Below are 13,252 nucleotides of genomic sequence, written 5' to 3'. Positions count from 1 at the left end.
GTGTATAACTAGAAAAAAATATGCCATGTCACTTTCAATGCAGTCTGGTGCAGGTCTTGTGAATTGATGCTGTATAGGCAACCTGCATCTCTGTGCGAATTGGGCCCTACCTGTGATGAATTCTAATCGTGAAGATGGTGCACACACCAGCTGCCAAACCATTGCAATTAACCAATGAAGGTTGAAATCCCCAACCCAGCTGAGAATCAAACATGGGACCCCCTGGATCAAAGACCAGCACACTAACCACTTACTCACGCAGCCAGACATGTGGGTAACTGAAAACCGTTTTCCATATATTATAATCCCTCTTGATTTGTTAGTGACTTTCGGTTTGATACAATAATTGTTGTTTTATTTTGTAATTCATTTCAAAATTCCTTCATTGAGTAAATAATTTTGTTTTAATTACAGTAGATAGGCTCACAACCTTGATAGCTAACAACTTGTTACTTTCGGGTAACCACACAAAATGTTTTTGCAACTCTGGATACATGGAGCAAACAATAAACAGGAAAACTACCCCAAGTGGTAACCAATCCACACCAGCCGTTGGTCGGGTTTGCAGGTCTTCGGAGCTTGCACCTTCATGTAAGAAGAATAAATACATCAACTACTTGGCAACAATCAGTATCAATTCCCTCCTTAAGACAGGGAAACTGCGTAGGCAAGTCAATAAGTATCTGCAATTTTGCTCTAATTGTCTTTTGATTGGCTCTGTGTGCTCACCAGCCGCTAGAAGGCACCATTGTCTATGTCTGTGGTAGGTTTCAGCGTTATCAGATCATTACAGCTTGCGCTGTTGCGACTTAAAGATGGCCGCACCACTCTCTGTTTGCACCAAGGAAGAACAGCGTTCTGTAATCCAGACAAATTTTTATACAGATTGTAGCTAATTCTTCGTTCTCGGTATCTGATCCCAATCACCTTCAGAATCGTAAATAGCTTGGTCCAATCAACATTATCGAATGCCTTTTCTAGATCTACGAATGCCAGGTTCGTGGGCTTGTCCTTCTTGATTCGATCCTCTAAGATCAGACATAAAGTCAGGATTGCTTCACGTGTTCCCACATTTCTTCTGAAGCCAAATTGATCTTCTCCCAACTCAGCTTCAACATGTTTTTCCATTCTTCTGTAAATAATATGTGTTAAAATTTTGCAGGCTTGAGATACTAAACTAATGATGCGGTAGTTTTCACACCTGTCAGCACTGGCTTTCTTTGGAATAGGTATAACAACATTCTGCCGAAAATCGCATGGGACTTCTCCTGTCTCATACATCTTACACACTAATTGGAATAACCTTGCCATGCTGGTTTCTCCTAAGGTAGTCAGTAATTCAGTGGGAGTGTCATCGATTCCAGGTGTTTTTTTCCTTATTTAGGTCACTCACTGCTCTGTCAAACTCTGACATCAAAATTGGGTCTCCCATTTCATCAGCATCAATAGCCTCTTCTTATTCCAGAGCCATATCATCTACATCTTTACCTCGATACAACTGTTGGATATGTTCCTGCCATCTTTGTACTTCGTCTTCTTTTCTTAGAAGTGGCTTTCCATCTGAGCTCTTAATATTCGTACACCTAGATTTCCTTTCTCCAAACGTTTCCTTGATTTCCTGTATGCAGCTTCTACCTTTCCCAGGACCATACAACCTTCAACATCCTTGCACTTTCTATCTACTTTATTCTTTAATCACCTGCCGTCTTCATTTCTAGCATTCTTTTATTTTCGTCGTTCATCAATCAGGTCTAGTATCTCCTGAGTTATCCAGTGATTCTTAGTTGATATTTTCTTCCTTCCTAACATTTCTTTAGCAGCCCTGCTGACTTCATTTTCCATGACTATTCACTCTTCCTCTATTGTGTATCCTTCAGCCTTTTCATTTAGCCCTTGTTCAACATATTCCTTGAACAATCCCTCACACTCTTTTCTTTCAACTTGTCTAGATCCCATCTTTTTGCATTCTTTCCTTTCTTCAATTTCTTCAGCTTCAGATGGCATTTTATGACCAACAAGTTGTGGTCGGAGTCCACGTCTGCTCCTGGGAAAGTTTTGCAATCCAACACCTGGTTTCTGAATCTCTGCCTAATCATAATGAAGTCTATTTGATACCTTCCAGTGTCTCCAGGCCTTGTCCACGTATACAGCCCGTCGCTTGTGGTGTTTGAACCAAGTATTGGCAAGGACTAAATTATGATCAGTGCAGAATTCAACCAGTCGACTTCCTCTTTCGTTCCTTTGTCCCAATCTGAATTCTCCTACTGTATTACCTTCTCTTCCTTGGCATACCACTGCATTCCAGTCTCCCATCACAATTAGATTCCCGTCACCTTTTACATATTGTATTAAATCTTCTATCTCTTCATATATTCTTTCGATTTCCTCATCCGCTGAACTAGTAGGCATATAGGCCTGCACTATTGTGGTGGGCATTGGTTTGGTGTCTGTCTTGACGACAATAATTCTTTCACTATGCTGGTCGTAGTAGCTTACCCACTGCCCTATTTTCTTGTTCATTATTAAACCAACTCCTGCATTTCCCGTTTGATTTTGTGTTGATAATTCGTTAGTCGCCTGACCAAAAATCCTGTTCTCCCTGCCAACGTACTTATACCAACTACATCTAACATTAGTCTATCCATCTCCCTTTTCAGATTCTCTAATCTACCACAACAATTCAAACTTCTAACATTCCATGCTTCGGCTCGCAGAATGTCGGTATCCATCTTTCTGATGATCGCCCCCTCTCGTGTAGTCCCCACCCAGAGATTCGAATGGGGAACTAGTTTACCTCCAGAATATTTTCCCCGGGAGGAAGGCATCATCAGTACATGATTCATAGAGCTGCATGTCCTCGGGAGTTAGTTACGGCTGTAGTTTCCCGTTGCTTTCAGCCGTGTAGCAGTATCAACACAGCTAAGCCATGTTGAGTGTTATTACAAGGCCATATCAGTCAATAATCTAGACTGCCGCCCTTGCAACTTCCGAAAGGCTGCTACCCCCTTTCGATGAACCATTCGTCAGTCTGGTCTCTCAGCAGATACCCATCCGATATGGTTGCTCCTGCGGCTCGGCTATCTGCTTCATTAGGACACGCAAGCCTCCCCACCGCGGCAAGGTCACATGGATGTCTCAAATATTATTACAATATTTTAAGTCCACGTGTTCATTACAATACAATATGATCCACTATTTCATATGGTCAAAATACATAAAAGTCAATGGTACATGTTTCACCCTCCTTTACGGGCATCATCAGCCTATATCAATCTTAAAAATAATACATATGGAGTCATTCTAATCTTATAAATTATAGGGTAAAATGTTGAAAAATGATTTCGTAAAACATTATACAATAACATCTAAAACAACGATAATGCACCAAAGTATGTTAAAAGAGAGTAAATTAACTGTTTTTGAAGATTAAAACGTGGTTAAACCTGAATTTTGAGAGTTTAAAACTAAAATGGATCCTTTTTTTATAATATCATTAAGACTGCGATGGCCTTGAGCGTAAACACAATCATCAAAGGGGGATGACTCCATATGTATTATTTTAAAGATTGATATAGGCTGATGATGCCCGTAAAGGAGGGTGAAACATGTACCATTGATTTTTATGTATTATGTATAAAATTTTGACCATATTAAATAGTGGATCATATTGTATTGTATTGAACAGGTGGACTTAAAATATTGTAATAATATTTGAGACATACGTCAATTTCAATACGGAACCAAAATGAGAATAGTTACTTGTAACTTGGTAGCCAACCAGGCAAAATCCAAACTAAATAGGTTTATCAATCTTAAAATTAAAATATCCAAGTTGTCTAAAGATATAACATTTTTAAAGCAATGTTTAAAACAAAAATTGATCCCAAAAGTTTTGAAACCTACACAAAGAAAGAACTTAACCGTCCCAAGTCTGAACAAAGTCCAAGATAAAGTAAATGTAATATGGTTAAGGAATGAAATTAGGTCACTATACGAGAAGAAATCCCAATTGAACTTACAACTATATAAAGTTCATTTAACGGTAGCTCAGACATTAACCCCATTAGAATGGAACTCTTTCCAACTTCACGTAGACTACAAAATGATGGTTTTACTTGACAAGAAACAGGCTACTTTAGACAAGAAATTATCACATTTAAAAGAATCTCAAACGCAATTCATTGTACAGAATACAGATAAACAAAGAACAAGTACTTCAAATGTCCACACACCCACAATTGTTAATTTAACCAACGTGCAGTTTTCTGGAACAGAAACGGAACTCCTGAATAAAGGTCCAAAGTATAACTGGCCTAGTGAAAAAAAGGACTTAGATATTATTACCACAGTGGCTGAGGTAGAAGCTAATATCTAAACTCCCCTTTGAAGTTCAAAATGACATTAGATTTGACATAAAAAAGAAATTGCCTACACTAGCTAAAGAACTTAATGCTAAATCCGACTCGCGACTCTAATCAAAAGTCTTTAATACGTAATTTGAGAACGAAAATAGAAGATAATAACATCATAGTCACAAAAGCTGACAAGGGAGGATCTATGGTGTTAATGGATAAGGACAGTTACATAAATAAAACTGAAGAATTTTTTAAGGATAAGATTTATACAATAGTTAGCAAAGATCCTATCGTAAGAATACAACATAATTTAAAATCTATAATTAAGAACTCCACATTCCTTCTCAATGAACAGGAACAACAGAGACTGATCAACATGAACCCCAGCATTCCAATAGCCAGAGCCCTACCTAAAATCCATAAAAACAACATTCCCGTACGTCCGATTATTAATTGCCGTAATAGCCCTACTTATAAAGTTTCCAAATATATCCACGGTTTTCTAAAACAACATTATAAATTTAATAATAAACTTCCTTTAAAGAATTCAATGAAATTTTGCGATATTTCAAGTAAATTTGACTTACAACCTAACCATAATTATAATGTGTTCCTATGATGTCATAAACATGTACCCAAATATACCTACTAAAGAAATAGTCAAAATTATCTATGACAATATTTCAAAACATAGCAGCCTGAGTAAGCTGGAAATTGATGAATTTATGAAGATCCTGAATTTTGTATTGAATAACAACTTTTTCTCCTTTAATGGTAAGATTTATCAACAGACTGGCTTAGCCATGGGTGGCCCTTTGTCCGGCATCTTGGCTGACATTTACATGGACTCAATAGAATACACGAAAATCAAAGAACATATAAAAGGTATATGTTTATGGCTAAGATTTGTGGATGACACTTTTGTAGTTATTGACAAAAATGTTACTAACAGCGACGAAGTTTTAGAGAATTTAAATAAAATTGACCCTACTGTAAAATTCACTAAAGAAGACGAAGTTAAACAGTCCTTAAATTTTTTAGATATAACGATCACGCGCGCCAATAATACTTTCAATTTTCAACTCTACAGAAAACCCACACAATCTCCTATAACCATTAATAATTCCTCTTTACATCCTAAATCTCAAAAACAAGCGTCATTCTATAATTTAATACACAGAGCCTTAAAAATCCCATTCTCCCCTAACAACTTAAAAATAGAATTAAACTATATAAGGAACTTGGCTAAGCTTAATGGGTTCAAAGTTGAAATGATTAACCAGTTAATCAATAAAGTTAAATATAACTATCCACGAATCTCATTCCTGATAAACCTAAAAAAACTAGTTTCGCTACGTTTACATACAAAAACCCAGCCACCCACCAGATCGCCAACACACTGAAAAAATACGACACTAATATTGCTTTCAGAACAGTAAATACAAATCCAAGTATATTTTTTAATCATAATAAAGTCAATTATAAAAACAACTGTTTTTCGAGATCTGGTATTTACAGATTAACTTGTGCTCAATGTGGATTTAGTTATGTTGGACAGACTGGGCACAGCTTTTATACGAGATATATGGAGCATTACAATGCCTTACAGCACAACAAATATTCAGCTATGAGCTCACACATGAGTGAAACAGGACATCAGATCTCATTATTCTAAAATGTATAGGCAAAGGAAAACTTATGAATGAATTAGAAAATCTTTACATCTTTTTAGACCAAGCCTATAACAAAGACCATAATCTTAACGATGCCACGGAAGCAAAAAATCCTTTATATGAGCTTACTCCAAAGTTATTAGGCATGGTGAATTCAAAACATAATACAATCCCGCAAACTTTTAGAACTTCTTGTCCTAAAGCCTCCACCACCTCGTCAAATGTTAGGCCCGCCCATCTTGCTCCTAACAGCCCTCCAATAACAACACATGCGTGCAAGGATCCACCCACCATTACCCCCCCCTCCATGTCCTTCACTGCCTCAGCCACACCGTTATAATACTAGAAGTAGAAAGCTCAGTCAAGCTAGCGTTGCTGGAACAACCCGACGTACTTAATACGCACCGTACGAGTAAGTACCGCCTTAGGCATTTTTGGCGTACGGGAAGTCTCTTGTACAGTACGGTATTATTTAACCAACTTTCTTCTACATTTTGTTCCAGAAAAACTTGATCATTTCTTCCAACAAATGTTTCAACAGAGTTATAACATCAACTTGACTGTCTTTTAGATCCAATCGACTACCAACATAATTACTGACATCCACTAGCTTTGACATACGTTTTATCATTAGCAACGCATCTACAAGAAGTTCCATTTTCTTTTCTACTTTCAGATATACCAACCGTATGCATTTTAACATGTTTATTACGTTCACACTTCCGTTTTAAATAACTGACAGTGATTTTACCACCTTGGATTCAAACTATGGGAATTGAAGAAACATCCCCCTTTGATGATTGTGTTTACACTCAAGGCCATCACAGTCTTAATGATATTCTAAAAAAAGGATCCATTTTAGTTTTAAACTCTCAAAATTCATGTTTAACCACGTTTTAATCTTCAAAAACAGTTAATTTACTCTCTTTTAACATACTTTGGTGCATTATCGTTGTTTTAGATGTTATTGTATAATGTTTTACGAAATCATTTTTCAACATTTTGCCCTATAATTTATAAGATTAGAATGACTCCAGATGTATTATTTTTAAGATTGATATAGGCTGATGATGCCCGTAAAGGAGGGTGAAACATGTACCATTGACTTTTATGTATTTTGACCATATGAAATAGTGGATCATATTGTATTGTATTGAACAGGTGGACTTAAAATATTGTAATAATATTTGAAACATACGTCAGCTTCAATACGGAACCAAAATGAGAATAGTTACTTGTAACTTGTAAGGTCACATGGTTCGCAGGGGAGGTAACCAATGATACCAACAGGAAAGATAGAAAATTGGTTGAGAAGTTCTGGGGTGAACTAGAAGAGATATTGGACAGGATACCAAAACACCACATAATAATCCTAATTGGGGACTTCAATGCTCAAATCGGGAAAGAGCGAAAATTCAAGACCATAGTCAGGGAATATCCAGCCCATTTGAGAACAAACAGAAATGGAAAACAGCTGATCGATCTATGCAGAAACTACAGTCTAGTCTTTAAGTCCTGCTTTTAAACACCTGCCCAGGAAAGAGATAAGAATTTCATTGTGTTCCGTATTGAAGTGAGTTCACTATTAAGTTGAAAGAAGATATATGATTGTTCAACCTTTCAATGCTATTAAAATAAGGAATGTATGTGTTGCATTCCTACTTAATTATAATTGGTACCGGTTTTGACCAGTATTCTTTGTCATCAGCCGATCTCAAATAAGTATAAAAGACATTGCACAGGTAAATAAAATGTGAAGATTAAATAATGCTGTCAGATGGTGTTTATGAAGCACTATAACACTTTAGGGAGCACTGTGTGTTGAAATTTCAATGTCATGAAGAAGTCTAGAATCAAATATGTATTTTTCAGTTGCAGGTCATGAGGCACTGTATAATTTCTTTAACTTGGATATATTTCTTTCGACAAATAATATACAACTATATTGTACTATTTCACTCATATCAGCATTTAAAGGCTTGATACTTGAACTTTTTAAATTTTTTCATCTGATTTCCACAAAAAACCCACCAACCTGGGCCCAATGTTTGGGAAGCCAGTCTCTGCCTGTCACAAGTCAGGACAAAGGGCGAGCAACACCTCTTTAAAAAACCTTGGTCCAGCTGACGCGGCTAGTAGTCCCTTGCCAGGGTTACGGTGAAGACCTCAATGGCTATGAAGGTGGAGAAGAGGGACTTCGGAACGGTGGAACTGACGGAAGAGGCAACCCTCCTATTCGAGGAAAATAGAACAGGAACTGCTGCCTTGTAGTCAGAAGTGGGAACTTCAAAGGTTAAGGGAAGAAACCCCGATAGAAAATCAGTAGGCCTGGCTACTTAGAAGGCAGCCCCTTCACCAGGCTTTGGGTGCTGAAGGCCAATAACCTACATGCCCGAGATTAACCTATTACAGAAACATCAATGAATAGAAGCCGGATGGATAAAATGGATTTGACTTTTAGCATGAAATCGGACACGAGAATTGGAATGTGGAATGTACAGTACAGACAATGTGGCAGGCAGGAAGATTGGCTGAAGTATCTAGGGAGATGAAGCGATACAGGTTGGACATTCTAGGCTTGAGTGAGACGAGATGGACTGGGTTTGGTGAGATAAAGACCCAGGAAGGGGTCACGTTGCTGTACTCAGGAAGATAAGAAAAACATATAGGGTGTGTTGGATTACTGATCACTCAAAAAACAAGGAAGAGTTTGATAGAATGGTACCCAGTCTCAGAAAGGTTTGTAGTAGCTCGATTTGCATCAAGAGGTAGACCAATTACAGTGGTACAGTGTTATGAACCAACAGAGGCAGGAGAAGAAGAAAAAGAGGAATTTTATGGTCAGCTATATCGAACCCTGTTAAAGGCAAAGAAAAGGGAGACCTGAATGTGAAAGTTGGCAATGATAACCAAGGAGTAGAAAATATAATGGGAAAACATGGTATAGGTAATAGAAATGAGAATGGTGAAAGACATTGAATTTTGTAGTAACCACAGGTTGGTGATAGGAGGCACTATCTTCCCTCATAAGAATTGCCATAAAGTGACATGGGTTTCCCCTGACCATAGAACGGAGAATCAGATTGAGCATTTCAAAGACATTGCGAACCTCCCTTTTGGATGTGAGGAACAAGAGGGGGGGCAGCTGTGGGAAGTGACTATCACTTAGTAGTAGCTACGCTCCGACTGAAGATTGCAAGTACTAGGCACATTCTCCAGAAGAGGAGGATAAAGTATAACTGGGATAAACTGAAGGACAAGGAGATGCAACAATATTTTTCACTAGAATTGAGTAAATGATTCCAACAGCTAAGAGAGGAAGAGGAACAGGATATTGAACATAATTGGAAGAGCATAGAGAGTACCTATATTAATACCTGTGAAAAGGTCTTAGGCAAAAGGGAGAGAGGAATGGATTACTTCTGAGACATGGAAAGCCATGAATCAAATGAAGGAATATAAGAAAAGACACAATACCGCAAGAACACAAGAAAAGAAGGCACAAGAAAAACATATAGGATGTGTTGGATTACTGATCACTCAAAAAACAAGGAAGAGTTTGATAGAATGGTACCCAGTCTCTGATGGTGCTGGATCTTATGATGAAGGCAATGAATTACCGAAGAGGAATTCAATGGGGACTGACAGGCAGGTTGGAGGACTTGGACTTTGCAGATGACTTGTGTTTGCTAGCAAACAGTTTTAAGGATATGGAAGCAAAGCTGAATGGTTTAAAAACCGAAGCATCAGAGATGGGATTGAAGATAAATGGAAAGAAAACCAAGGAGATGCGCTATAATAACCGAAACAAGGCACTATAGTAAGACCCTTTACCACATTACCAAGAGACTAAAAGGAAAGTTTTCTAGATATGACAAGCCAGTGAAAGCCAAAGATGGGAGATTATTGTCCACACAAACAGAACAGCTAGAAACATGGAGAGAACACTTTCTGGAGATCTTAAATTGTGAAACAATCGAGGAAGAGGAGACAGAGGTGATGACTAGAAGAGCAGGAAGATGTTGCTATCAATACAGAACCACCATCAAGAACAGAGATCTAAAGGGCCATTAAACAACTAAAGAATGGCAAAGCGGCAGGTATGGACAGTATCGCACCGGAGGCCTTGAAAGTAGATGTGGGTACTTGAGTCGAGATTCTGTTCCCACTTTTCAAGAAGATTTGGGAAGAAGAGAAGATCCCCACAGATTGGAAGAAAGGACTGTTGATTAAGCTTCCGAAGAAAGGAGATTTATTAGAATGCGATAACTGGTTTGGGATTACCCTCCTTTCGATACCAAGTAAGGTACCCTCATGAGCAATTTTAGAAAGGATCAAAAAGCGAGTTAACTCAAGGCTGAGGAAAGTACAAGCAGGATTTAGAGAAGGTTACTCCTGTGCAGACCAGATCAACACACTGTGCATAATTAAAGAACAATCCACGGAGCTGCAGTCGTCACTGTATCTACTATTTGTAGACTTTGAAAAGGCATTTGATAGTGTAATGAGGAAGAAGATGTGTAAAGCCATGAAAGAGTTTGGGATTCCAAAGAAATTTATAAAGATAACCCAAGAAATGTATGAGAACTACACATGCCAAGTTTTACATCAGGGGATGTTGTCTGAGCCCGGCCGAGTAAACACAGGAGTTAAGCAAGGATGTTTGCTGTCACCTATACTATTTCTGATGGTGCTGGATCTTATGATGAAGGCAATGAATTACCGAAGAGGAATTCAATGGGGACTGACAGGCAGGTTGGAGGACTTGGACTTTGCAGATGACTTGTGTTTGCTAGCAAACAGTTTTAAGGATATGGAAGCAAAGCTGAATGGTTTAAAAACCGAAGCATCAGAGATGGGATTGAAGATAAATGGAAAGAAAACCAAGGAGATGCGCTATAATAACCGAAACAAGGCACTATTATTTTTAGGAAACCAAGAGATCGAGCAAGTCAATCAGTTTTGCTACCTGGGAAGTATAGTCACCCCTGAGGGAGGAACTATAGAGGATATAGGAAATAGAATAAATAAGGTTAAAGGAGCATTTGCAATGCTGAGACCAATCTGGAAATCAAGGGAACTTAACACCTATACCAAACCACGCATCTTCAAAACAAATGTCAAGTCATTACTGCTCTATGGGTGTGAAACATGGAAGACTAACAAACAACTGATTAGCAGACTTCAAACATTTGTGAACAGAAGTTTGAGAAATATCCTGAGGATGTGGTGGTCACAAGTAATCTCCAGTGAAGAACTGTGGAAAAAAAACATCAAACACCCATTGATATTGAGATGCATCGTAGGAAATGGAAGTGGATCGGGCATACATTACGGCGAGATAAAGACAACGTAGCAAGACAAGCCCTGGAATGGAACCCACAAGGTAGCAGAAGAAGAGGCAGACCAAGGAACACGTGGAGGAGGAGTGTAATAGCAGAAACGATGGAGAAAGGAAGGAAGACCTGGACAGAGATCAGGACGATGGCGCAGAACAGAGTCCGGTGGCAGAAGTTCATTGATGCCCTATGCTCCACTTAGAAGATACAGGAAATAAGTCGTCAAGATTTCCACAAACTTTCGGAAGCACAGTCTTGGTACTCTTCAAGAACTTGCTCCGTACTACATTTGCGTATTTGATCTACGACTTCTTCAAGATTTTCGGAACTATCGATCGAGAGGATTCGTCACACTGATCACGCGTTACCTTGGCAGGCAAAGTCCCATTGGGGCTGTAGTTTGATTTGGTTTAGTAGTTTTTGTAAGATTAGAATTAAACACATTTCCTTTTTGTGATGTTTAGCCAAATTGTTGGTTTTCATTCATTCATGGTCCCTCGAAAAACGGAGAATCGAGGTTCCACTGTACATGTTATTAGGATGACTTTAAAGGTCCATGTGCATCTGCTTTATAAATAATGTACTAAAAAATGGTCTTTCTATTGCATGTATGCTGTAAAAATAAATCCAAAAACTTTTTAACTTTCTTCTCATTAACATTCTGTTTGTTGTTTATGGATAATTGAGGAGTCTTTTTGTGAACTGATGTGGTAGAACTGTTGCCCAGCAATATCTTTTACCTTATTACTCAGCTCTGCGGTGTTTCTTGTAAATTACATTGATTTTCCTGTAAATGTTGACAGCTGGTCTAAGTTTTTGTTGGCCCTATTTGTTCATTTTTTTGTGCTTCAGGATGGATGGTCTTCCATAAATAAATATTTTTTTCTTTTGTAGTATATTGATTGTATGCAACTCTTTTCAACATTTTGGTAATTCACTGATTGACACTTGGAGGTTTATCAGTGATGTAAAATTATTTCATCTCCTACAGACGAAGCTGAAGTTTTAACATTATATGGTCTCCTCAGTTACAGGTGTTGATGATGTGGCCCCAGAAGAAGAAACACAAGTTCCTCAGAAGCCTTTCAGCATTGTTGATGTTCGAAATCATCTGGCGAGCAAAAATCAAGAGTATTCGTATTTCAATATGGAAAAAATTTCTCTTTGGGCTGGACCTGGACATTGGCGAATTCTACCATCTAAAAAAGGTTAGTTAGGGCAGACAGGCCACAGCTTCCAAATCCATTATAATGAGTGCATCAGTGCCAACAGATATAACAGGTTCTCAGGGATGATCACTCATATGTCCAATTTTAACCAACATTTACTTCTCTTAATCAAGATTTATCCATCCTCCAGTTAATCAACAAAGTACTCTTCTGAACATCTTTGAGAATATGGACCATAGGTGCATCTTGAATGAAAAATATCTGAAAATACTAATGTTTTATTCTAAGAGATTATTAAAAAATTCTTTGCCTGCAACATGCTAGAACCACCCATTCCCATTCTCCGATTACTAACCCCTTCATCCTTTCGCTACCTGATGAATTGGCCAGTAGGAGCGCGCAGCTGTGAGCTTGCATCTGGGAGATAGTGGGTTCTAACCCCACTGTCGAGGCAGCCCTGAAGATGGTTTTCTGTGGTTTCCCATTTTCACACCTGGCAAATGCTGGGGCTGTACCTTAAGTCCACAGCCACTTCCTTCCCACTCCTAGGCCTTCCTTATCCCATTGTCGCCGTTAGACTTATCTGTGTTGGTGTGACGTAAAGCAAATTGTAAAATTTAAAAAGAATTAAAATTCATCCCTTCACCTATACGTTCACTGCAGCAGACATGTGAGCAGCCTACAGACAGAACCGTGCATCCACAGTTTTTGACCCC

General features: G+C 38.3%; 1 protein-coding gene across 1 annotated transcript in view; it reads left to right on the top strand.

The window, feature by feature from the left end:
* Positions 1-13,252, top strand: part of LOC136876476 (condensin complex subunit 2) — a 184,202-nt gene that overhangs the window by 87,328 nt on the left and 83,622 nt on the right. Inside the window, exon 6 of the mRNA XM_067150472.2 lies at positions 12,396-12,575. Coding sequence (XP_067006573.2) covers positions 12,396-12,575 — 180 coding nt within the window. The remainder of the gene's footprint in view (positions 1-12,395; positions 12,576-13,252) is intronic.

This window comes from Anabrus simplex, chromosome 1 (assembly GCF_040414725.1).
Source record: "Anabrus simplex isolate iqAnaSimp1 chromosome 1, ASM4041472v1, whole genome shotgun sequence".
In the NCBI taxonomy this organism is placed as follows: Eukaryota; Metazoa; Arthropoda; class Insecta; order Orthoptera; family Tettigoniidae; genus Anabrus; species Anabrus simplex.
Note: the sequence above shows the minus strand (reverse complement) of the source record. Positions and strands in the feature narration are given on the sequence as shown.